The sequence below is a fragment of the Mustelus asterias genome, chromosome 13, assembly GCF_964213995.1.
Source record: "Mustelus asterias chromosome 13, sMusAst1.hap1.1, whole genome shotgun sequence".
In the NCBI taxonomy this organism is placed as follows: Eukaryota; Metazoa; Chordata; class Chondrichthyes; order Carcharhiniformes; family Triakidae; genus Mustelus; species Mustelus asterias.
Window position 1 is genome coordinate 94,841,812 of NC_135813.1, and position 26,728 is coordinate 94,868,539.

At 42.1% G+C, this 26,728-nt stretch overlaps 1 protein-coding gene across 2 annotated transcripts; it reads right to left on the reverse strand.

The window, feature by feature from the left end:
- Positions 1 to 26,375, reverse strand: LOC144502900 (D-amino-acid oxidase-like). Of its 2 annotated transcripts, none has more exons than XM_078227308.1 (11): positions 26,207 to 26,375; positions 25,265 to 25,486; positions 22,929 to 23,043; positions 11,305 to 11,381; positions 9,647 to 9,712; positions 9,180 to 9,234; positions 8,946 to 9,047; positions 7,494 to 7,576; positions 5,583 to 5,700; positions 5,215 to 5,313; positions 1 to 2,525 (listed from the first exon to the last, which is right to left on the reverse strand). In XM_078227308.1, exons 2-11 carry the CDS (start codon positions 25,456 to 25,458, stop codon positions 2,400 to 2,402), a joined length of 1,035 nt encoding a protein of 344 aa, XP_078083434.1. In that variant the 5' UTR covers positions 25,459 to 25,486; positions 26,207 to 26,375; the 3' UTR covers positions 1 to 2,399. The 2 variants fall into 2 exon arrangements, with proteins under 2 accessions (XP_078083434.1, XP_078083435.1); XM_078227309.1 differs by lacking the exon at positions 26,207 to 26,375 and adding an exon at positions 25,743 to 25,857.
- Between the last annotated feature and the right edge of the window lie 353 nt (positions 26,376 to 26,728).

The window sequence follows — 26,728 nt, forward strand, 5'->3', positions numbered from 1 at the left end:
TTATTTATAGTGAATTTACAAATTCGATAGGCAATTTTGTCGAATTGTTAAATTATTCATGTCAATAAGCCAACCATGTCAAAACACAACATTCTTTGTTGCTAATACAGCACCATTATTCACCATTCTGTATGGCTGGATCAATTATGTTGTAACAGATTAATTAGTATTACCAGTTAATTCACTCCTTGTTAATATAATGATACAAGTTAATGGCTTCAATGGGCCACTTATTCTTCATTCTTTTACATTCTAATATCATGAAGGTGGTCCACTCTTTAAATTTAATACAACAATTACAATTATGATAAGTCAAAGAACAGTATGAATGTTATTTTTGAGCTGTCTTTACATTAATAGAATTTTTGATGTCAGTAATTTCTAAACTTGAACTTGCCTTGTTATTTGTACTTAGTTCACAAAGTCATCCAAGGTAGTTTCAATATTAAAGTAATTAATGACGGTGGATGGATTATTTGAAGCCATTACAGATCTCACTATAAACAGTGTTTAATGCTACCTCATTATATCCCCAGTCATTTAATTGGATATTATGAATACTACTCAATCACCAAAATTAAAATCCACAATAGCATAAGTTTAATGCAAACGTTCCATAGCTGGTGATAAAATTCAGGTCCTGATTAATGCTTCCATGCGCAAATTGCAGAATTTTAAAATTAACATGATTTCAAAATCTGACACCATTTGTCAGGACAATTTAACAAGACAGGCAAGGACAAATTAGGATACCCAGGCAGCTTAGGCGAGATAGAACAGTATTGCCCATCCAATTCCTGTCGCATTTTAAAAGACATGAACTGATTTCTGAAATGCAGTCTACAAAGCAACAAAAATCACCCAAGTATAAATTTGTACCATTGCACTGTGCCACAGCGTGAGTGACACACTAACTCCCCAATTACAAATTTCCAGAGTTAGAAAGGGATTATCTGGAGATGTATAGGACAAACATGCACAAAATTAAGAGTTATGAAGTGTTTGAAGTTCCTGCTATTGATACTTTTAATGGTCTGTCTGATTGACATTTTATAGGGTTGTAGAAACACATTGGGGGCGTTTCTCTCATGCCGCTGGGATGCTCGAGCAGTGCAGCGGGCCAGGAGACTCAAGCGGAGGCCATGTAGGGGGCTTCCCGCTGGGTGCCACAGCCTCTGTGCGTCCCTGACTGCCGGATCTCACCAGAAATCAACATGGAGCTGAATAAATTATTCAAATGTTCATTACCATTTCATTAGTGGACCCGAGACTGAAGTCTCCAGGCCCACTAGCATTTCCACCACCCCCACCCCTCCCCGCCACCCCCCTCGCCCCCGGCAGGAGTGTTTCACTGCAGCGGGATATACAACAGCTCCCTCTAGCGGGGAGCTGGCAGCCAGGGAGGCCCCCCAAGAGATCAGGGGTAAGGGAGGTGCTCCCTGGGCATTGCCAGCTTGGCAGTGCCAGCCTGGCCCTCTGGCACTGCCCAAGGGACAAAGTGGCAATGCCCAGGGGGCACCTTGGCACTGCCCACAGGCATCGGGCAGTGCCAAGGGGGTGGGGCCAGAAGGGGAGGCCTATAAGGGAGAGGGCTTCTGGGGGCGATCGGTGATGGTGAGAGGTCCCGCTGCCACTCTGCACTGGGATCATTGACAGATGGAAAGAGGGAGGCCAGCGATTGGGGCTGGCCATTGGGTGGGGGTGGTCGGCCTGCTGAGGGGGTCGGGGCTGCCGGTGGGCGGGGGGGGCGGGGGGAGGAGTGGATCAGGACTACCGAGGGGAGGTGATGGGGGGCAGTGCGGGTTGGGACTGGCCCGGGAGGTCAACAATTAAGTGATGGGGTTTGGGGAGGGGTTGCACGGCCAGTGTTGCAGCATTGTGGGGCTGGCCAGCGATCAGGGCTCGCCAGCAATAGGGAGACCGGCAGTGCTGGGCTACTGTGCATGTGCCAATCTCCACAATGGCAGATTGGCGCATGTGCAGTGGCCCGCTCAGCACTATGCTGCCAGCCTCACCAGCGGGAATAGCGCCCACTGATTTGATTCATGGCCCCTCCTCTGAGGGATCATGAACCAGTACTCATCTGGAAGTTGGGCAGACTCCATGAAAATTCCAGGTGGCTAGGTGATGCAAATCACTGCAATGGAGCCAAGCAGGTCAGGAGTGTAGGGTATGGGCCAACTGCTCACATTAGTGGAAATTGGGGTGCCGAGTATGGAGGCAGGAATCGTAGAATTTTGTCCAACCTGCTATTTGTAAATGGCTGCCAAGTCATTCCAACTCTGCAAAAATTTGGGCCAATGGGTACAAAGTTTCTACCTGTTAATAAGCCATTTATCATCATGTATTTGAAGAAGTAGAAGTGACAGTAAGGCAGCAAGGCAAGCGTGACTGAATAATTACAACTGGGATTTCCAGCTGGGTTTCTTCTCTTGAAGGATCCTGCCAAAGATGTTTGCGACTTCCATGGCACAGCCCCAGTGAATAGTTAGACCATAACCCCCATGACCGTAGTTGTGAATCACCTACAATATAAAAAGATAAATATAAACATGACGAGATTTATGGTCCTTCTTTACATCAAATCAAAACATGATATGGCAGAACATCATGAAATTGGATACCAAAAGAAAAATAAACTGCATCCTGAAAAATTGAAATCAAAGCAAAAGATGTATAGCATCTCTATCAGCATACGTTCCAAGGATTAATATTCTGACAAAGGGTTTCCTTTTTCATACTAAAGGTTAATTTGTGTTTCCTCTTTTTCAGGTGGTGATGGTCCCACTTCATTTTTCCACCACCTATTTTTTATGAAGTCCACACTGCTAGATTTCACAATGTTCCTGTGTTGGGCAAAACCTGGTCAACAATGGTATTAGTCACTGGGGCCAATTCTGGGCTCTATTTCAGCAATGTGCCACCAAAGTACATTTGTCTTCAGGCAAAATCAAAATAACTCGAGGGAGCTGCAGGCAACATTGCTACAGTTTGTTAATCTGTGCCTTAAGAATTCTGGATTACACTGAGGTGTAGAGGTAAAACCAGTAGTCAGAAGTGGGGAGGAGAGTATGTGATTGGAACGGGTTTAAGGCTGAGGGACTGCAGTTATTTTCTGGAGCCAAGAGGAGCACAGCTGTACAAAAAAAACATTTTGGACCATTTACACATTGCAAGCTCTAACTAAAACAAACAGATTTAGGAGAACATATCGAAATGAGTGCAGGTACCTCATTTCGATATCAAAGCAAGACCTGCATTGATAGAGGTCCTGATCTATTTGGCAGTGGGCCAAGCAGATCAGGCATCTGTTTCTGCATTACTGAACTGTTTGCAATGCCTGTTTTAGGCCCATTAAAATTGTAAACTTTAAACCCCCATTTTGTGGAAATTCTAGCAGGGATTTGTTCTTGCAGTATTATAGTTCACCAGCAGATGGTGACTTTGTACTTTATACAGTGGCCACTGCTGAAATGGTCTGTCATGTGATTTCAGCCTTTCAGAAATGTGACATTAAAGGCAGCTTTCTGAACAATAGCAAGCAGGGTGACCAACTCTTATGAAAATAAATAAGGCATTCTTTGACTGGGGAGGTGCTGGACACAATAACTCTCAGATAACCTCAGTGCGCATGCTTACAGAAAATAGGAGACAAAGGCAAGAGGAGCTTCTGAGGCTCAGTCTTACACACATTGTAGAAAGAAGGGATGAATGGCCAACAGTCAAAGTAATAGACAATTCCTTAAAATTAGGACCTTGAGTGGGCAAAGGGTGCAGTCAGAAGTCAGGGGGCCAGTTCAGTGGGGTATCTGGTTGAGTCAGGATGGGGTCCGAACAAGTCAGGGCAGTGCCGGATTTAGACATAATCTAAACAAGCTCCAGCTTAGGGCCTCACAATCTGCAGGGGTCTCACAAAATTTCAGAATTTGTTTTGTGTTTTAAAATTACACGTGGCTTTTTTTGAGGTGTTTTAAAATTACACGTGACTTGGTGCACATATCAGTTGGGCTGTTAGCTTTTGTCTGTGGGAGACCCACACCTGCAGATTTCTGACATCTCTGCAGGGGTCCCTCAGGGTAGTGTCCTAGCTCCAACAATCTTCGGCTGCTTCATCAATGACCTTCCCTCCGTCATAAGGTCAGAAATGGGGATGTTCGCCAATGATTGCACAATGTTCAGCACCATTTGTGATTCCTCAGATACTGAAGCAGTCCATGCTCAAATGCAACAAGATCTGGACAGTATCCAGGCTTGGGCTGACAAGTGGCAGCTAACATTTGCAACACACAAATGCCAGGCAATGGCACCACCAATAAGAGACAACCTAACCACCGCCCCATGACATTCAATGGTGTTACCATCACTGAATCCCCCACTGTCAACATCCTTGGGGTTACCATTGACCATAAGCTCAACTGGACTCATCACATAAACACAGTGGCTACAAGAGACGATCAGAGGCTAGGAATATTGCGGTGAGTAACTCACCTCCTGACTCCCCAAAGCCTATCCACCATCTCCAAGGCACAAGTCAGGAGTGTAATGGAATACTCCCCACTTGCCTGGATGGGTGCAGTTCCAACAACACTCAAGAAGCTTGACACCATCCAGGACAGAGCAGCTCGCTTGACTTCCACCACATCTACAAACATCCACTCCCTCCACCACTGACTCAGTAGCAGCAGTGTGTACTATCTACAAGATGCAGTGTAGCAATTCACCAAAGATCCTTCGACAGCACCTTCCAATCCCACAACCACTTCATCTCGAAAGACAAGGGCAGCAGATACATGGGAACACCACCACCTGCAAGTCCCCCTCCAAGCCACTCACAATCCTGACTTGGAAATATATCGCCATTCCTTCACAGTTGCTGGGTCAAAATCCTGGAATTCCCTGCCTAATGGCATTGTTGGCTAACCCACAGCACATGGACTGCAGCGATTCAAGGCGGCAGCTCACCATCACCTTCTCAAGGGCAACTCGGGATGGGCAATAAATGCTGGCCAGCCAGCGACGCCCAGGTCCCACGAATGAATTTTAAAAAGCAGCGTAAGCTGTAAGTTAGCAAATTAAATAAAAATATTCTTCAATGATTGTAGCGGAGTGCAACGTCATGTTTGATGCTTTATTTTAAGTTTACCTCATTCTTCTTCATCTTTTTTCTTTTGTTCACCATTTTAAAGTTTTATTATTTCTGCTTTGGTGTCATACCTCAAATTTCTCTGGCCCTACATTAAAGGTCTGTCGTTCTATACGGATCCTGTTACGGACAGGTCGAAGTCCAGTCCAGTCTTCAATTATCCTGGCATTCTGCAAGAAGTTAATTTGTTAAGAAATTAACAAAAACTAATCATTCAAATACCTTTCCATGTGATTTTTTTTCTCGATGTGGAGATGCCGGCGTTGGACTGGGGTAAACACAGTGAGAAGTTTAGCAACACCAGGTTAAAGTCCAACAGGCTTTTGCTACCAAATAAACCTGTTGGACTTTAACCTGGTGTTGTTAAACTTCTTACTATTTTTTTTCTCCACAGCAATTCTGATTTACAATATAATGAAATGAAGCTCTTAGTACCAACCTTCAGACTAGGTACAAGTTTGCAGGCACCTTCCCACACTATATTGTGGTCTTTGGGATCATTCTCCTCATTCCAATTCCCAAGCTGGAAGATTCCTCCCACAGTTACTAATTTGCTCCTGAAATAAGAAAACAATAAAACTAACTGCAATGCAGTTTTCAAATTGAAGGTGGCACACAACCTTTGTCTCAGTACAAAGCTTACTTCTCAGCAAGTAACAGTGCTATAATATGCATAGCTGAAAGATCTGTATATGCTGGCAACCTGTGTTCTTTATTTTCAGGCTGGGAACATTTTTAGTTGTCAAGCAACAAGTGGTGCACTTTTCCATATGCATGGTCCTCTTGGGAAAGCGGGATTATCTTAGTTCTGATTGGCAACCCTGACTCTAACTCCTGTCACCAAAGTTTAGCCAATAGAAAGCTCATTATGTGAGGAACCACAAAAGCAAGCCTGAGTCTTGGTGCATTGAGTACCTCAGTCATTCTACATGGGAAGGTACAATACAGAGGACTGACACTTCCTCACAGGGAGGGAAAGAAAGATAGAGGGACGTTGATCTATGCTGCTTTTTCACAGCTCCTAGACACCAGCTACATATTGCACACCCACCAACATCAGTGCAGGGGCGGGTGGATCAAAAGAAGGAAGGACTCTCATCCTCGCGAAAGGGAGAAAAGGAAGATTAATTTGTCATGCAGTGTCTTGTGAAAATATTGTTCCCGGATTAGCATATTTATAAACAGAAGAATAATGGGTAAAATTCTCCCAGGTTTACGTAAAAACTGGAGTAAATCCCACTGCTTTTTTCAATGGGACTTTCAAAATGAATCTCTCACATTCTGTGCATCACAGAGTGCACTGGCGTGAATCACAATGAAAAGCTGGGGGTGGGGCCCATTCCTACTGGAGAGGCCGGCAACATAGCGCTGAGCAGGCCACTGCGCATGCGCTGATCTATCAGTGCCGAGATCGGCACGTGCGCAGTAGCCCTGCACTGTCGGCTTCCTGATCACTGGCCAGCCCGATCGCTGGCCAGCACCCCTCCCCCCACCCCACCCCCGCCATCCTCCCCCAACCCCACTGATCGCTGGCCTCCCGGATGTGTCCGTGCCAGCCCTGAACCCCCCAGCAGTCCTGATCACCCCAAACCCCACCCCCTGCAGGCCATCCCCTATCCCGATGGCTAGCCCCAATCACTGTCCACGCTCCCTCTGTCACTGATCCCAAGTGAAGAGTGGCAGCGGGACCCCCCAGCCCACCAATCGCCCCCAGAGACCCTGCCTCCCAAAAGGCCCCGCCCCCTGACCCCACCCCTTGGCACTGCCCCATGTCCGGTGGGCACTGTCAAGGTACCGTTTGGGCATTGCCACTTTGCCCCTTGGCAATGGCAGACTTCAGTCCCGGGCCTGCTAATAAGATGTAAACGGTGATTTAAATAATTTATTCAGTTCTGCGCTGATTACTGGCACGGAGCTGACAACGCTGGAATTTCGGCAGCTGAAGATGTGTGGAGGCCATGGCGTCCAGTGGGAAGCCCACTACACAGCCTCCACTTATGTCTCCCCTCACACTGCGCTGCTGTAAGGTGCGCTGGTTGAATCGCCCCCAACAAGTTTATAAAGCTTTCTGTCACAGCCCATTTTTATCTATTTATTCAACTGAACTATGGAAGAACAGAAAATAAACAGCACAAAAGAAAAACAATAGAGCTGAGAGGAAAAGGAGAGAGACAATCAAAATCAAAGATAATGCGGGCTGACTGAAAAGGGAATGAACAAAATTCCAGAGAACTTGACAGACACTAGGATAATTGCAGCTTTATTTATTTTCCTCATTCAGACAAGCTGTTCTCCCATCAATCTTTCCTATAGTTACCTTTCTAGCTTTCAGTCCTTTGATTATACCTACCCTGGTATAATATATGGTTTAGAATAAATCCCAGCCTTTCGATCGTGTGACAGAATGAAGTGCTTTATCCATGGCGCATGAACCTGAAAAACATTTTAAATAGATGAGAGATTGAATAACTTGGGTAGATTGAAACAATATTCACAATGTGAAAAATATTATGTGTGTGTGTGAATTTCAGGTTCATTGGGAGGGAGCAAAATTAGGACTGCGGTAAATTATTTGCCACATTGTTACGGTAAATTATTTGCCAAATTACTACTATATGAAAATAGCAATCCAATAATGAAATATTTTCAGCAGTGTTAATGCTGGGTTCATAATTTCCTAAGTTTAAAATGGGGGTGGATTTACCAAACTCAACCTGCGTAGAAGCAGCAGTCCAGCCACAAGACCCCAACTCCGGGGGAGAGTGGCAAGGTCACCCTCTTGCCCCCAGCCTGAGCCTGCCAAAACCCCAGGACCCCTGGGGACCCTCCATCTGCAGTCTGGCAGTGACAGAGGGCATATGGGCACTGGAACTACCTCTCTGACACTCCTCAGGGCCCAAGGCACCAGGCCAGGGTATCACTGCCAGGTGTCAGGGCACTGCTGAGGCACATGGTCTGAGGTGGGCATGAGTGGGGGTCTGAGGGAGCCTGAGTGGGGCTGTCTGCGTAGTGAGGAGTTGTCACCCATGATTTGAGTGGTGGGGGGGGGGTGGGGGAGGAGGATACCCCTTTTTGCTGAGGGGTTGGTGGCGCTCCCCTAGGCAATGGCGGGGGTGGGGTGTGGGGTCACCATTTCAGTTTTTGTGTGGGGGGGGGGGGGGGGGGGGGAGCCTGTCTCCGGCCTCGGAGATTGGGGTGCCCCTTTAGAAATGGGCCCCTGTCTCTGAACAGCCGGGTTGGCCGGCGGATTTCTTGGAATGCATCAATTTGCATCTTTCAGGTGGGTGAATTCCACCTGACAGACGCTGTCAGTGCCATTGGGAAACACTCTGGTCTTCAGGAGAATCACGCCCATGGTATTTGAGTGGGCAAATTCCAATTAACTCAACTGTAGTGGGTGGATTCAAATAACTTAAAATAATAAAATGAATATTGAGTTAATTTGGTAGCATGGTTTCCCATGCACTATGTGACTTCAGGTCGGCATTCATACCAGTCCAAATTTGACACTTCCACTGCTTTCAGTAGCGGAACTCTGAGATATGCTCTGCTCGTGTTATTATGAATACTATTACAATAATCTCATATACTTTAAGATATGGAAGAGGGATAGACACATCAGTGCAGTTCATTGGAACTTCAGCATTGCAGTTACAGAGTCATATCAAGAGATGCCTGAGTCAAGGTTCTTGCCACCCTCTTGCTACTTGCTGTGAAGGATTCGTGAAATTGGGAGAAAATAATAATTATCCATTCTCCTGATCCTTGTGGTGATTATTAGATATAAAGTAAACTCACTCACCTTTATGATCTGCCCTCTAGCAGGTTTCAGTTCTGGGTCTGGCTGCAGCTCTTGGGCTCGGATGCCTGTACAATTCACTATCACATCAAAGTCTGGAGATAACTAACATAAATACATGCATAAAACAAACATGTGTATGAGAACACACTGACGCACAAAAACACAGGCACACTAATAATGTTACATAGGAACAATATCTCAGGGATTATATGCCATAATATTGATTGAGAATACCTCTTGGAAGGAAGTGATTTTCTTCTGAACAAACTGAACTCCATGTTCTTTTAACCTTAAATAAGATGAAAGATGTCTAAAGTTTGTTACTAGAATGCATAGTATCATTTAAAATTATATTTCTATTGTGTCTTGCTAATACTTAGCACATGAATAAACTTTAGGCTCTCCGTACTAAATGTAACTATCTCACCTTTTCTTCACCATAAAATGCTTCCAAGCTGCAATAGGATTTAAACAGGAATTCACTGTGGAGGCGTGACAGTCACCGGTAGCCAATCTCGGGCCTACATAGTGCTGTTTCCCGGCTTGGGGATATGCCCAGTAGAATTCTAATCTCCCTAAAACCTTCATTTTATTTTACTGCATGCATTGTAGCTTTTATAAGAATTGAGATCCTCAGCCACTGAAGTTTAGTAGGCCAATTCCGAGCAGAAATGACATGGATAAAAGTTATTGTTTCTTACCTCGCCATCAACCACGGTAAATAACTCTTTCCCTCCAACATTAGTGCAGTGTTAAACCAACCATAGCTGCAAAACAGAGAACATCCATAAGTGAGCAGCTGATCTGTTTGTAGTTGGGTCACGCCAAAAACCAGTGGTGGGGAAGATTTGTTCTAAATGTGAAGTCCAACAGAATTGTAAACCTCAATGGCATTGCAATTTCCTTTTACATAGGGTACAGAGGAAGTCTTTCCCCCATAACTGTTATTAAGTTTTCATTCATGTGCTTGGACTAAGACATTAAACTTGCACATTTTAAAGTCTAGAAAGAATGGTTTGTTTTTGACTGCTTCCATGACTTCGACCCGCCTTATCGCTGTAACCTCTTCCTGCCCTAAAACCCTTGGAGTTTTCTCTTCTCTTACAGATACTGTTTTGTGCAACACCAATTTCCATCACCCCACCGCTGCCAGCCACGCCTTCCACTGCTCAAGCCCTTACCTCGGGAATCCCATTCCTAAAACTTCTGCATAGTCACTATCTTCCCTTCAAGATTTTGCTTGAAACAAAGCTATTCAACCAGATCTTGGCAACCTGTTCTAATCTCTATAGAATCATAGAATCATATAGTGCAGAAGGAGGCCATCCGGCTCATCGAGTCTGCACCGACCACAAACCCACCCAGGCTCTATCCCCATAACCCTATGTGTTTACCCTAGCTATTCTACCTGATACTAAGGGGCAATTTAGCATGGCCAATCCACCTAACCCGCACATCCTTGGACTGTGGGAGGAAACCGGAGCACCCAGAGGAAGCTCACGCAGGCACGGGGAGAATGTGCAAACTCCACACAGACGGTGACCCAAGCCGGGATTCGAACCCGGGTCCCTGGCGTTGTGAGGTAGCAGTGCTAACGACTGTACCACATGCCGCCCCAACTATGCCACTGTGCCGCCCTATGTGGCTCAGTGTCAGATTTTCTCTGATAGTATTCCTGTGAAGCTCCTTGGAACAATTTACTACATCAAAGAGGCTTATAATTTTAAGCTGTTGTGACAACTGGGAGACCCTAAAACAAATTCCCTTTTTAACACTTCTTCGCTTCGTACTTATCAGGACTTAGCGTGAGGAGAGTTAAGTAAGAAATTCTGTATTTTGTCTTATAATACAGAAAAATACCCTGCCCCTGGAATTCCTAGGTCTGAAGAGGGCAGAAGGTTTGATTTGCACTCAGAGGGAGCCCAAATTTGCACAGAACTGATTACTCTGCTCTGTTTAGACATGAGAGGGCCTGAAATGCAAATTCATTTTTCTTTTGGAGTGGATGCCTTAAAAAATATACCTTTTGTCTCCAACCTGATTGAATTTAATAGGATGAGATTTAGTGTTATGAGCATGGTCGGTAGGTAAGTGTTCTGACACAGGGTCACTGATAATCTTAGCCATTGGAAAATTGACCAGGAGAATTTTTGTAAACTCAGAATAACAGTTTGAACTTTCCTTGATGACTAGTTGTATTCAGAAAGATTGTTTATTAACATAAACACCAATAACTGTTGTTTAATTAGTGATGCTTTGACTCTGTCAATTTCAGCATTCCAGGAACAGAGTTTTCCGTGATATCGCTGTCTGTGAAGGTATTTTGGGATTGCTCAGAACCTTTTGGGAAAATAAATACCTAAATCCAGGAAACAGCTTGAGTTCTTCTTCTGTCAAATGTCTAAATCCCAAAACAGCATTTTTCCAGGATGGGTCCTGTGAGGAAGAATAAGCAAAGAATCAAGTTGGAAGAATTTTCCTCAGGTCCTGATAGGTCAGAACATTATAATATGTTTCCTTGCTATAATCTCAATTTCGCATTGACAAATAGTAAATGAGCCACTTCCTCCTGTAGTGTAGTGGGTGTCACGTTTGCCTCACAAGCAAAAAGTCCCCACAAATAGTATATGAGTGTTGATCAACAAAACAATACCCTATTTGTCTATCCTTCTGTTTACCTAGCTCTCTGTGATTAGTAGTGCACTGTTTGTTGTTGGAACAAGTCCATTGGCATTGAGTTATTTGACATAGCATGATACTAAGAGGAAGCCAACCAGTTTCCTGTATGGACTCAGATAGATGCTCATAGTCAGGAAAGATCAGTTTGCTGTGGAATGTAGTAATTAAGTGTCATGTCTATCAGAAAGAATCCATGTACAGGAAAATAAAATAATATTTTTAGAAGTTAGTATCACAACTGAAAGTTGTCACCAGCTTCTAAAGAATTTTTAATGTGATGTGAGAATATATAGATTGAATCCTTTACAGTATGCAATATTAGGGTTGTGATGATATTGTGCTATTTTGATATATTTTATGTGTAAGGTGGGGTTGCTTTAAGAGGCAGTGTTTTGTTTCAGGGGTCAGTTTCTCTGGTAAATATGCGGCAGATGCTCAGAATGCAGGCTAATAATTGATTTTAGCTGGGAATGTGTTACTTCGCAGAGTTAATTAACCTTTTGTTAATGTAGATTTCTTCTTGGATTTTAGACTAGATATGCAGAGTCATGTGAGTGCTTGATTAGGTTGATTGACAGAGATAGAGTCATGTGGTTAATGGGAGGAGCTAAGCGTGCAGGAAAAAAAGGGCTTCAGTTTCATTTTAAAATACAAGCAGTTGCCACCTGGGCTACCAACAGAAACTAGGTATCTCTCTGTCTCTCTCCAGAGAGGTTCTGAAAGCTCCAGGACTGTTAACCTAAGTCACAAGCAAGTATACCTGTGTTTTGCTAACTAATTGTAAAGTGGGTTTAAGTCTATAAGAGGAATATTGCTTAAATTGGAACTCATAGTGATAGGTTAGCAGTTAAGACTTGCACCTGATCATGTTTAAGTATTATTCAATTGTTAAAGGTTAAGCTAATTCATTTGTTATAGTTAAACTTTGTTGTTAAATTAAATTTGTTTGATAAAAGCTTCCTACTTTGTCAGTAGAATCGCACACTAATGGCAAAATAGAAAATTGTTGGGGTCTAGTCTGGCTTCATAATATACTTCAGTGCTTCTGATCTCGTATCCAAACGGGGTGTTTACAGCCATCATGATATAGCTTGGACAGAACGGTCTTCTCAATGTGCTGGCCAGTGATATCAACTTACAGACATGAAAGCCTAGAAATGACTGCTGGTAATATTGATGCATGCTTAATATGTATATAGTAAATTCCTTTGTTCGATTCTCTGGCAAGTTATTATTGAACAAAGCTGCTTAATGCCAGAATTAATTAACAGGCAGAAGAATGTCATAAATTCATGAAGTGCTAATTCACTAATTACACCAAATGTAAATTCGAAGCTTGTATCCTTGACAGATTTCTTTAGTTTCCCCTTTTGCAATAATTTACAGTCAGTTACAATGGCCAAAACTTCACGTTATGCTGGTAAATGTGTGTTATTTTGTATTTAAACATAGAAACGTCAAGAGAAAATGAGCAGAGTTCTTGCAAAATTCTTCCCTTCCTCAAATCAGAGAATACTAACCATGGATCAATGAGGCTATAAAAGATAGGGATGAAAAAGATAATCATAATAAAATGTTTCTATTGCACTCACTACATAAATTACATGCTTTAACCAGCATAATGATATTGATGTTCACGTTGATAATACAAATACAGTGATCAATATTGACTCATCTAGAAACTGTCAAAAATAAGACTTTTCATCTGTAGCTTATTAGGATTGAAGACTAATTGGTATTTAGATTGGTGACACTCCTGCTTATGCCCACTTTTGCTTTTATGAATTGAGATACTTTGGACATACAGAGCCATTGCAATACGCAAATATCTACTTCAGCTCTTTGTTTAATAATGTATTAAGTCACATAATAATCCATCACTGTTTCCTGTTTAACACTTGAGTAGTTTCTTCTCAGTGGAATCTTTAGTGTTCTCAGGGATGTGCAATGGAACCTCAGTGTCTTAGCATATATAAAGATTATGAAGAAATAGAGAGTTGCGTATTAAAGTTTGCAGATCACACTAAGTTGAAAGGTACAGTAATTTGTTAGGGTACCAGAGCAGAAACCCCAAAGTATGTTAAGAAGCCTGACTACACCCCAACAATTTTTCTATTTTGGCATTAGTGTGAGGATAAGGTGTTTCACTCCAGGTGACGCACTAGGAAGTTTTAATCAAAACAAACTTTATTTAACAATACAGTTTAACTATAACGAATGAATTAGCTTAACGTTTACCAATTGAAATGTTGAAACATGACAAGATACAGTTCTTAACTGCAAACCTATCTCTATTAGTTCCAATTAAAGTAATATTCCTCTTATCAACTAAAACCTCTCTTCGAAATCTTTTAGCAAACCCTCAGGCTTACATGCTTGTACTTGTGAACAGTCCTAGAGCCTTTGAACATCTCTAGAGAGGGAGAGAGAGAGACAGAAAGACACCTGCCTCCGACAACTCCAAGCAGCAGCCTTCAGAGAGAAAGAGTCAGAAAAACACCTCTTTCTCCTTTCAGGACCAGGTAGAAACTAACTGTTTTAAAATAAAAAAGAAGTGTGTTTTCCCTGCAAGATTAGCTCTGTCCATTCACATGACTCTGCTTCTGTCAATCAACCTGATCAAGTCCCTACTCTGTAACCCCAGGGGAAAAAACAAAATTAACAAAATGTATTAACTCAGATTGAAACAAACCACCTCTAGCTAAAATCAATCATTAGACTGCATTCTCAGCATGTGAGCTGCCTGGTGCAGGCAAATCAGCACCATGTAAAGCAGAACTGAATTTTAAAAATACCCCTTACAAGAAACATGATAAAAATATATTTCTTAATGGCACAGTATCATCACACACTTGAGTGGCTAGAAACAGGAAGTTACAAAGAGACATAAATATAATCAGTGGGCAGGCAAAAAAAAAGAAAGTAAGGCTTGAGTTGTACATAGTCTTGATCGACCCTATCTGTGGTACGGCATTCACTTTTGGGATTGCACCTCAGGAAAGATATATTGGAGTAGGGTACTACCCATCAGAATAATATCATGACCTAATGGGTTAAATAATAAGGACAAACTGCATAAACTTGGTTTGTATTTCCTGGAGTCTAGATTGTTGAGGGACAATCTAAAATAAATATTTAAAATGATGATATTTGATAAGATAGATTGTTTTGAAACTATGCTTTATGAATAAATTACTTAATGAATCTACAGGCTGGAAACCACTAATTGAATTTTTAGAATGATTAAAGCCACATTAAAATAACTTGAAATCATAAAGATGGCTGTACAAATATGTATCACTTTACATTCGACATTCTAATACCGTTAAGTGGAACCTAACTGATTGTAAGAGTCCATCAAAGACTCTAAGGGAATGTGAATGAACCACATCCCTTGCCCCATTTGCAGAACATCCAGACTCAACTGGGTGGGGAACCGGCATTAGACATAATAGGTGGGATCTTGAGCCTGCATTCACCATTCGCCATAATGCAAGATGCGGTGAAACCCGGAAGTCGCGGATCTCATCTGCAAAATCGCAACTTCTGATTTTCACTGCTCCTCACTGGTGACATAATCATGTTCACAACCACAATGGATGTGAACCCGATTTAAATACAGTTTATTAGATTTGCATGTCATTAACCCACCCCCACTGTATATTCAAACGGCGCTGATGTGATGTCACGTCAGCACAGTTTACAACCGGTCCACCTAGACATGACCAGGCGTATAGAACCCGGGGGGGGGCGGAGGGACATGGTCAGGCAGTGGCCCCTGGCACAGGTTGACACTATGTCCATGCCAACTTCACAGTGCCAACCTGTACCAAGGGGTGGACCCATGGGGGAGGTGTGCTGGCTCTGGTCGGGGTGGTAAGGGAAAGTGGTACCAGCTCTGATCAGGATGGAGTGGGGTGAGGTGCCGTCTCCTGTTGGGAGTTGGGGGTGTTTGGAAGAAAGGTGCCAACTCTGATCAGGGGGTGGGGGCAAGAGGTACCTGCTCCGATCGGGTGGGGAAGGGGAATAAGGGAGATCCTCAAGTCCTCTATGGTGAGCTGAGAGGGAGGTTTATTCATGGTCTGATCGGGGCTCCCAGATCTCAGTGCAGCCAGGCTTTTACAGCGTGTTTAGGCCCCATCCATCTGCATGAAGGCATGAAACACACCCACCTGTTTTATTTTTGACAGAGTATGGCAAGATCTGTAGAGAAACCTGGCCTGGTTCTCTGGAGAGAAATATGCTCAGTTTTCTCATCGGAGAAATATGCGCAGTTTTCTCATTTCTGGTAAGCCCCCTATGACTTCAATAAAGGAACTCGGTCTGAGACATTCCCAGCAATAGTCTTATCAAATTACAACTGGAATACACTAGCCATGACCATATTTGGGTCAATATTCAGGAAGTGGGGAGATAGAAGTTAGAAGTTTATTTATTAGTGTCATAAGTAGGCTTACATTAACACTGCAATGAAGTTACTGTGAAAATCCCCAAAGTGCCGCACTCCAGCGCCTGTTCGGGTACACTGAGAGAGAATTTAGCATGGCCAATGCACCTAACCAGCACGTCTTTCAGACTGTGGGAGAAAACTGGAGCACCTAGAGGAAACTCATGCAGACACGGGGAGAACGTGCAGTCTCCGCACAGGCAGTGACCCAAGCCGGGAATCAAACTCCGGGTCCCTGGCGCTGTGAGGCAGCAGTGCTAACCACTGTGCCACCGTGCTGCCCTGTGGGGGCATGTGACAAGCCAGCTAACTCTTTGTGTTTTTAGACACCTGTTTTCTCTTTTAAGCAAAAGCACACGTGCAGCTGAAGAAGCAAGATCCGTGTGTGTGTCTTTCACTCTCTCTCTAGACAACATGCAAGTTTTGAACCCTATTGTTTAATTCTCCATATGCCGCACTTAAGAGATCTTTTAAAAACTCAACTTTGCAGCTGCTATCTTAGGAAGAACAGATAAATCATCTGTCCGTATCTTTAAACCGCCTTGATAACGAGTTCAGTATGAAGCCAGCCAAGTCACCAACCTTCAGGAATCCCATACCCCTTTAACTTTATTGGACTTTAAATTGCTTAGTCTATCCTCCCACTCTGTAATCAATTTGTTTCTTTGTGTACATTGCATTTGTGTAAGTTGGAGTGTTTTTTATTATTTTTCTTAGACCGGGTAAAGTACACCAGAAACTACCTTCTTTTCTTTTCAAGAAGCTCAAGAAAATCTCGGTGTATGTTTCAAATCACATCAAGTAAACAGTTAAACAATTACTGAATTGGCAAACAAAGAAAACCTTGTGGTTAAATGAGGAATGGGAAAAGAGGAGAGCCATTCAATCTTGCCTCACCTGATCATAACAAGATACAGAGAAACTATTTCCTCTGGTAGGGGAATCAAGAACAAGAGGGCATAATCAACCTAGAACATTTAACAACAAAACTAAAAGAAACTTCTTTGAACAAAAGACAATGGAAATCTGAAATTCCCTTCCCAAAAGGCTCTAGATACTGGGTGATTTATTTTAAAATTTAAATGAGAGAAGGGTATCAAGGGATAGGGAGTTAAGTTGAGTAAATGGAGTAGAGGTACAGATCAACCATGATCTAACTGAATCGCTAAACAGGCTCAAAGGATTGAATTGTTTCTTCTTGTTCCTATGTTCCTTACAGATCCTGTAATGCAGTCTAGACGATCTTCCTGTAAAATAATTGTGCTGCCTTTGACTCTGATGCCAAATCAAAGGGGTTGCCAGTTGTCCAGGAATGGTGATATCATTCAGCAAGATAAGCTTAAATCGAGAATTCCATAGAAATAGAGTCACAGAATCATACAGTGCACAAGAGGCCCTTCAGCCCATCGGGTCTACACTGACATGTGTGAAATACCTGACCTCCCACCCAATCCTATTTACCAGCACTTGGCCCATATGACGTGCCAAGTGCTCATCCAAGTACTTTATAAAGGCAGTATGGCAACTCACCTTTACCATCCTCCCAGGCATCGCATTGCAAATCGTCATCACCTTCTGGGTAAAACAGTTTTTCCTCACATTCCCCCTAAACCTCCTGCCCCTCACCTTGGATTTGTGCCCCCTCGTGACTGACCCTTCAACTAAGGGGAACAGCTGTTTCTTATCCACTCTGTCCATGGCCCTCATAATTTGGTACACTTCAATCAGGTTACCCCTCGATCTTCTCTGCTCCAATGAAAACAACTCAAGCCTATCCAACCTCTCTTCATGATTTAAATGTTCCATCTCAAACAGCATCCTGGTAAATTTCCTCTGCACCCCCTCCAGTGCAATCACATCCTTCCTATAATGTGGTGACCAGAACTGCACACAGTACTCCAGCTGTGGCCTCACCAAAGTTCTATACAACTCCAACATGACTTCCCTGCTTTTGTAATCTGTGCCTCGATTGATAAAGGGAAGTGCAAGTTAAATGCACTGATATCCTTCACTTTCTACCATCAACCCGAGAAGTGAAATGTACTGATTACTGTATATTTTCTATCGTGCTTTCCCCCATTAAGCCTGTTATAATGCCCTCAAAGGATCATCAATAGATCTGCCTGTGGGCTCTGTAGAATATGAGCTCCCCTATTAGGCGAGTGGAGGCTTGCCCAATAGCAAAGGAGCAGTGGAGAGTTTATAATCAGCTGGCTCCATTCAGTCCAGTAGTTGAAAGACTTCGGGGCTGACCTGTAGCCACTTAGCGGCACTTTGAGCACGTTGTAAATAAAGGGTAAATGTGATGGAAGACTGACCTTGGTAAGATTATTACAAAGACCCTCCTTAAAATCTACCTGCCTCTTTGAGCATCTGGCTGATGATCTCCTTATATGTTTTTACACTTTGTTTTTGTGGTGATTGTCCAATTAAGGACAACACAGCAAAAGAGGGTCACCTGGCTTGCGGGACCAATGGGGACTGAGAGTGGGTAATCACTGCAGGGGATGGAGTCCTATCTTAGGCAGAAGACATCTAGAAGGCTTGTGGAAGACATGTAAAGACTGGGGCAGCCAGTGGGCAATTCCAGGGCAGCCAAGGGCTGCCAACCTCTACTGTACAGTTTTATCTTGTAAATTAATACCATGTGTGTAGTGTGCATGTGTGTGTGTGTGTGTTAAACAGAGAAGGTCTGAGGGTTTGGGGAGAATTCCCCAATAAAAATGAGAAGCTTTGGAGAGTTGGAAGACAAGTTTAAAAGTTTAAAAAAGTTCAAAGGTGGACCTGCTAGTTTTGCGCCAAAACTTCAAAACCACAGAAAAAGCAGAGAGAGAGAACCAGCAGCTGTTGACAGTTTTTAAAAAAGTTGCCAGTCTGAAACTGATAATGCATTGAAAGTGGCAATACATTTAATACAGCAACCACAAGAAGAAACAGAAAGCAATGGACAAGAAAATTGGAGAAGACCCCCAGATAGAGGGCAACTCTCAAAAAAGGTCCACAAGCAATGAAGACCTCAAAGTAGAGGCAAAGCAAGACCTCGGAGGAGGCAGTAAATTAATTGCCTCTGGAAAAGAGGCAATGCCTTACTTCAGATGAGGAAATTAAGACCTCAGAGAAGAGGCAATATAAAACCTCAGAGGAGACGATAAGACCTTAGGGAAGAGACACCGAAAGACCTCACAGGAGGTGATGAAGATCTCAGACAGCAAAAGACCCCAGAAAGAGGGCACTGGAAGACCCCAGGAGGGCAATTAAAGACCCAAAAAGGAGGGCAATGATGAAAGACCCAGATGGAGGGCAACAAAGGACAATATATGACAAAATGAAGGACAATGAGAGAATCGCAGAATGGAAACAAATCACGGAGACAGATCCGACCAGGAATGAGGCCAAAAAGCGTTTTGCTGAAGTTAATACAAGTAGAAATGAAGACTCCATTTGTGAAATGTATATGTCTGGTAAGAGCATGATGGAAACTAGGAACTACTGAGCATAAAGAGGAATCAGCAAAAAGAATTAAAGCTCTAGAGAAGACGTTAAGATAACGAGATGGAATAACTGACAGGAATTTTGAAAACTAAAGTTGCAAAAAATTGACAAAATGAAGTTAAGAAGTAGAGTTTGATAAGACAATGTGGAATAAGATGAACTCCATGAAAAAACAACCAGAAAATAAGATCAAGTCCAGTGAAGAATTTAATCAGGAAAATAAGAACTTGAAAAAGGAAGCTTGACAATGAAAAACTAACTGTGGAGGTAAAAGAAAATAAATTTACAGCAGAATCAGCATTTCAGAGAGAAAGAAATTGAGATTACGTACCAGAACAAGATTGTTGATTTGGTCACATGATGGAAAAACAGCAAGCCTGCCTGGAAGAGTTCCATGCAAGACTATATTTAGAACTGTATACAGTTAAAGCATACCAATAAAAGTGTTTATGTTTGGACACACAAGCCTCAAGATCTCAACAAGGCACCATCAACAAATATTTTCAAACCTGTAAACACTGAAGTGCCCGAGTACCTGATCGACCTGTTATAGACATAACTAATGTTTTCATGGAAGCAAGTTGTAATGAACTGCCAGTGCCAGAAAAGGTATCCATTATAAGCAGCTCCTGTTAATGTTGATCCAGTGGAGGCATCTCAGTCCACAGAATTACACCTCTCTCCAAGAAACAGAAAAAACCCGCAAAGACTTGAATTGTCCAACTCGTGTATAATGTTTAGTTAGAATTTGGCCGTGAGTAACTTAGTTTTGAAGATTGTAAAAAAGAGTTAAAGAGGGAGAGATGTGGTGATTGTCCCTTTGAGGACAACTTAGCAGAAGATGGTCATCTGGCTTGAGGGACAAATAGGAATTGAAAGTGGGTAATCACCCCAGGGGGTGGAGTTCTATCTTAGGCAGAAGGCATCTAAAAACTATAACTACTGTTCACTAGGCCTTAGCCATACATGAGGAAAATACAATGACAGAGCTGCTATGGTGCAAGGTGGAAAGGCTATTATTTTAACCAAATATCTTCATATTATTGGGACATTGAGATAGTTTAAAGAATTGATATTTGTATTTGTGGACATTAGGAAAAAGGTACAAGTTTAAGCTTAATTTGTGTTTCTGTTTTGTGTGATAAGAAAAGATTAAAACTTCAGTTAGCTATGTGTTAAACAAAGGTGCCTGCATGTCTACAGTTTAGCTTCATTTTAAACTTTGCCTGCATTGTAAATAAGGTTTACGCTGTAGAAGCAATTACAAGCTTTTAAAAAAAAACTAAGTTGTTCTTTGCAACCAGAGGCCCACACTGAAAACTAGAAACATTTGAGTTCAGCTGGAACCGGATAACTGAGAAGAAAGCAGCTCTCACTGCCAATACAGACAGGATAATAAAGAGGGACTGAAAAATACGCCCAGAAGCTAATGAACACACAGCTCCAAAAAGCAGGGAATTAAAAGAGGAGTCCCAGCAAGAGTGAAGTTAAGGGGACAAAGAACCATAATTTGAACAAGGTGCTGTTCACTGAAGTTAAAGAAAAGGACAGAGAGATTACAGATAGAGCTGATAGGTGCAGACCTGGAAACATCTAGCAGCGAGAAGCTAGATGTTCAAAGTAATCCTCAGGTTGGTGACACCTTAATACAGTCTGTGAAGCTGTCATGTTCTGTTGGCATGACTGGGTACCTGACGCATTGTGTGGAAATGTGCATGCACGTGGTGATTCAGGGTAAAGGAATACCGGGAGGAGAAGTTGAAACATTAGATGTATATCCTTTGTGAAGGTATCTGAGCGAAAGGGAGAAGATTCCAAAATGTGTCCTTTTGAGACTGATGATTGGTATGGAAGACAGACCTCCAGTGAGACCAGTTAGTTTACTGTGTGACAAGAATTTGGGGGATTTGATAAGAAATCCACAGAAGTTGTTTTGGGTGGAATCTGTCACTTAGTTTCAGAGTGTGGCATATCTGATGTGATGATAGTGTGCTATTGATATATTTTATGTTTAAGGGGAATGTTTTAAAATTCAGCTTTTTTCTATAGGCAGTTGGTATGTCTGGGAAGAATGCAGCTCTGATGCTGAGAGAGCAGGGTAATTACTCATTTTAGCCATGTCATGCTTACTTAGGAGAGAGCTAATGAATTTTATTTATAGATAAAGATTAGGTTGATTGACAGGGTCATGTGATAATGTGGTTAATGGAAAGAACTGGTTATGTAACAGAGAAAAACAGCTTTCAGTTCTGGCTGGGGTTTTTTTTAAAGATGTGGAGATGCCGGCGTTGGACTGGGGTAAACACAGTAAGAAGTTTAACAACACCAGGTTAAAGTCCAACAGGTTTATTTGGTAGCAAAAGCCACACAAGCTTTCGGAGCTCTAAGCCCCTTCTTCAGGTGAGTGGGAATTCTGTTCAAGTCTTACTTGATTAGTTGTAAGTATTCGCATTCCAACCATTATTCATGTAAATTGAGTCTGTGTCTTTATAAGCTCTGTTTGTGAACAGAATTCCCACTCACCTGAAGAAGGGGCTTAGAGCTCCGAAAGCTTGTGTGGCTTTTGCTACCAAATAAACCTGTTGGACTTTAACCTGGTGTTGTTAAACTTCTTACGGTTTTTTTAAAGACAGAGATCTGCAAGCTGCTTTGAAACTCAAAATTTCTCTTGACAACTTCAAGATTGTCCACACTCTTTATAGCATGTGTATTTATATTTGCTAACTGTATTTAAAGTGGAATTTTAAGTCTGTAAGAGAATGTTGTTCATTTGGAACTGAAACAGTGATAAGTTACAAATTAAAGTTGTGTCCTTTCATTTTTTAACTACTGTTCAACGGTGAGTAGTTAAGCTTCTTCATTTTCTTAGAGTTATACTTAAACTGTGTTATTAAATAAAGTTTATTTTACTATAAAAGGTCCCTAATTTGTCAGCGGAATTACTTCTGGGAGTAAAGCATCCTATCCTCACATTTATGCTAAAATAGAAAAGATTGTGGGGTCGAGGCTGGCTTCCTAATGTAATTTAGAATTCTGCTCCAGGACTCCAACATTGACATTTCACCTATTGGTTTACATGGACTGTGTGCTTACTGAGAAGATTACAGTATAAAATAAATGCTGTAACTTGTGTTATCGTTGTAAATCTGTGGTGAAGAGGTAGTATGTTATAGTTAATCTTTTCTTGTTTAATAACATTTTATTCTTTTGTTAAAAGTTAATCGACAGTCCTGTAACTGTTTATCTACATCTCTAACAAAAAAATAAAAAAGTTAGGATCTGTCAAGCTGGGTTCCACTCTGGGACCTGACTATTCAGCAGTAACATGAGCTTGGATTGTAACAATATTTGGGACAAAGACTTACTGGCACATGCTCCTTGAAGATGTTGTACCCAGACTGCAAAAACAAACCCATCTCATCGGCATTAGGTGAATTCACATAACTCAGGAGGTAATCAAATGTTTCCTTGTTCCATTTGCTGCAGTTAAAACAGAGGGAAATATGACACAATCCATGGCTGCACTCAAGCAATGCCACAGCTATTTGTTACCATCCACAGAAATCCATTAACATAAAAGAAAAAAAAAGTAATTATTAAACTATTATTCCACGCATTGTTATTGAAGTTACCATGAATCAGATCAACCTTTATCACACGGGTACAAAGACCAGATGGTGGATTTTACAGAGGGCTGGATTGCCTGCAGCAAGGGGGATGGGAGTGGGTTGCTCTGGCAACAGTAAGAGTGGGGGGAGGGGGTGGGCAGACTTGTGGGGCAGTGGGGGGGGGGGGGGGGGTGGTTGTGGTTGTTCTGCCAAGACCATGGGAGCTGTGAGTGTGGAGGGCAGCACCTACAGGACACCCCCGATCTGCAAACACATGGGCTGAAAGCACAGAAACAAAGTCTGCAAGAATGGCAAAAGTGGAGGACAAAACATGTCCAGGCAAGCCTGACAAGACGTAGGACAAAAAACTGAAATACAGGACAGTCCGAGAAAATCTTGGTAGTTGCCCACCCTTACATCACTGACCAGAAATCTGGCTGCCGCACAGCGATAATTAGCATTAATTGGGTGAGTTAGGGATTTCTACTCCTCTGGAACAGAATGACCTGCCCTAGAAAGCAAGAAGGCAATGTGGCAGCTCTGTAATCCCAGCAGCACCAGTTGTAGCCACTGCTAGGTCTACAGGCAGTCCCCAATGAGAAGATGGATTCTAGATTTAAGTAAGACTTTGGGCCAGCGCTGTTAGGAGCTCCAGTTACAGCAGTGGGGTTAGAGACAACAGATGGAAGGGACAAAGGGAGGGTACCATCTTAGAGGGGTATCCTCCAATGGACATGGGGGCACCCAAAGGTGGTGAAACGAGGCCCTTAGGTGGCTATTAATTTTCCACTAATGGGGTTCAATAGGCCTAAAGAAGATCAGGCTGTCTGAAGCTAATCCCACCCTCATAATATGGCAAACACGTCAAGGGTGGGTGGGAAGGCAGCAAGTTAGTTACCCTCTTTATTTTATGTGCCCCACACCTTTAAAAACCAATGGGACTGCTGTAAAATTCCAGTTCTATCCTGCCACATTTGTTATGTATAGTGCTAAACCATTATTGAATTTATTATAAAGCTTCAGACCTCATAGACTGCTCCAATGTCCCAGCCCATTAATGCAGCAATTGACAACTACAGCATGTAGTGAAAGGACATGAATTTACACTTTTGATTTTCCTTATTTAAATTTGGCTATGCACACAGAGGAAAGACCACAGAGGGGGAATTGTAAGCAGAATCATAACATAATAAAAGATCATATATACCATGATAAATTCACCCATTTACCTCTCTTATGGCATTGTTGGGGTCAATCTAGATTTCTCTGGGAACAATTACTTGCTAATTCTCTCAAGAAGGAAATAGTGACACCAACACAAAATAATAGGACTTCCCTCCTGGGTGACTGATATGGTACTGAACAATAAACTCAAACAAACTCATAGGCTTTGTTCTAGGTCTGTGCTTAATTAGTCAGTCTGAGTCAGGGAGGTACTTAGAGACTCTACAGTTGAGCTCAGTGAACCTGAGGTAGTAGCAAAAATCGCTGGGATTCCTACTAATATCAAAAATCGCTAGGAATCCAGAAATGTCTGTTAGAGTGTAGAATTAAACCTGGTTGTAATATCCAACATTCTCAAATAATCAGCTATTGATTGTATTTACTTATCACAGTAGTGAGCATTGCTGCCTCACAGTGCCAGGGACCCAGGTTCAATTCCCGGATTGGGTCACTGTCTGTACGGAGTCTGCATGTTCTCCCCGTGTCTGCGTGGGTTTCCCCCGGGTGTTCCAGTTTCCTTCCACAGTCTGAAAGACGTGCTGGTTAGGTGCATTAGCTACGCTAACTTCTCCCTCAGTGTACCTGAACAGGTACCGGAGTGTGGCGACTACGGGATTTTCACAGTAACTTAATTGCAATCTTAATGTAAGCCTACTTGTGACTAATAAATAAATTTTAATGTCCAGCCAGAAGGTTGTTGGCATGAAACTAAATTCTAAAAGCAGCTAACACTGCCAGAAAGAGAAATAAATAAAGGAATGGAAAATTACTACTAAAAAATAAGGTGAAATTGCTACATGAGCCCTCTATTTCTTATGCAATGTGACACATTTCTATTTTTAGTTTTTAAAAAAAGGTTTTCTTCTTACACTTCCTTCAAGTCCTCTCGATCGTGTACATAAGGTTGCCACAATCCAGCAGCTCCATCGCTTGTAGTGAATGGTGTAAACTTCTCTGCGTAAACCACAATAGTCAATGGTTTGACCATGGAGTGAAAACGATTAATGATGCATTGAGCTGTAGACAAACCAATCACGCCAGCCCCAATCACTGCAACATGCATTTTTATTTTTGTGTCCGTCGTCTAATAACTGAAACAAATGAAGATGATTAATTTACTTTATAGAAAATGTTACAGCTAAGGTCTGATTTCAACTTCCCATGATCAGAACATAGTCTTTGACCTTTCCTCCTGCAAGACACTAAAAGTTGTATGAATTATTAACTAAACTGTTTGCAATGTCTAGAACACGGCAGTTTCTGGCCAGTGTTAGCCATGGCTCAGTTGATAGCACTCTTGTATCTAAGATTGTGGGTTCAAATTCAATTCCACATCCTTGTACTTACAATCTACACTGACACTTCAATGCGGTACTGAGGAACTGGTATATTATCAGAAATGCCATCTTTCAAATGAGGCATTAAACTGAGGTGTCAACCACCCTCTCAGGTGAATGTTAAATGGTCCCCTGGCATTATTTCGAAAGACAGCAGGAAGTGGTCAGTATTTATCTATCAACATTATAAACACAGGCTATCTGGTCATTATCACTGCCATTTGTGGAATCTTCGGGTGTGCAAATTAACTGCTGTATTTTTTACATTACAGTATGATTACAATAGTACTTAATTGGCTGTAAAGTACTTTAGGGCATTCTTGAAGTCATGAAAGATGCCACACAAATACACATTCTTTTTTCACTGTTTTTATTTCAGTTAGATGTTGAAAGCGATTATTTTAGATTTCTCTTAGTTTAGACAGAATACAGACACTGACAAAGTTAACAGTAGGTAAAGGAATGATGACTTACCCACATGCAAGTGCAGTAAAAGAATTAAAGCAAGCAACTATGATTTTAAGACATATAAGTTGATATCTTAAATGCATTTCAAAGTATTTGACTGTGATTGAACATTTCAGTCAATGCAAGGTACCGAAAAGCATAATGGAAAAGTTGAACAGTTTGAAGACATGGACCTGGGGAACCTCAGCTAGTAAAGCAATATCTGGGAGATCATTAGAAGGATACACATTTTGCAACTTTTATGAATAGTTGGTTCACAGTCCAGACACAGATTAGGCATAACCTCGGACGCGAGTACAGATGTCTAATCAAAACTTGGCAGTGAGCCCTGGGAATGTTCATGTTGGCCATTACAAAAATGGCTGCCGTATCCAGGCAACAGGGAAGTCGTCAGAGTTAAAGTGGGAATAGAGTCCAGTTAGTAATGGACAAATAAGAAACCATTATGCTGGGAAGTATTAAGCAACTGGCTGAATTGTCTGACAAAGATTTATATTGATATATTACTTAGTGTATTAAATGAAATTA

Excerpts from the sequence above, each read along its gene's own strand:
- LOC144502900 (XM_078227308.1), bottom strand. The coding sequence starts at position 25,458 with ATGCATGTTGCAGTGATTGGGGCTGGCGTGATTGGTTTGTCTACAGCT. Across the intron at positions 9,235-9,646 it reads TTACCGTGGTTGATGGCGAG|GTTAAAAGAACATGGAGTTC; the intron begins GTAAGAAACAAT and ends ATCTTATTTAAG. Across the intron at positions 2,526-5,214 it reads TAGGGCCAGAGAAATTTGAG|GTGATTCACAACTACGGTCA; the intron begins GTATGACACCAA and ends TTTATATTGTAG.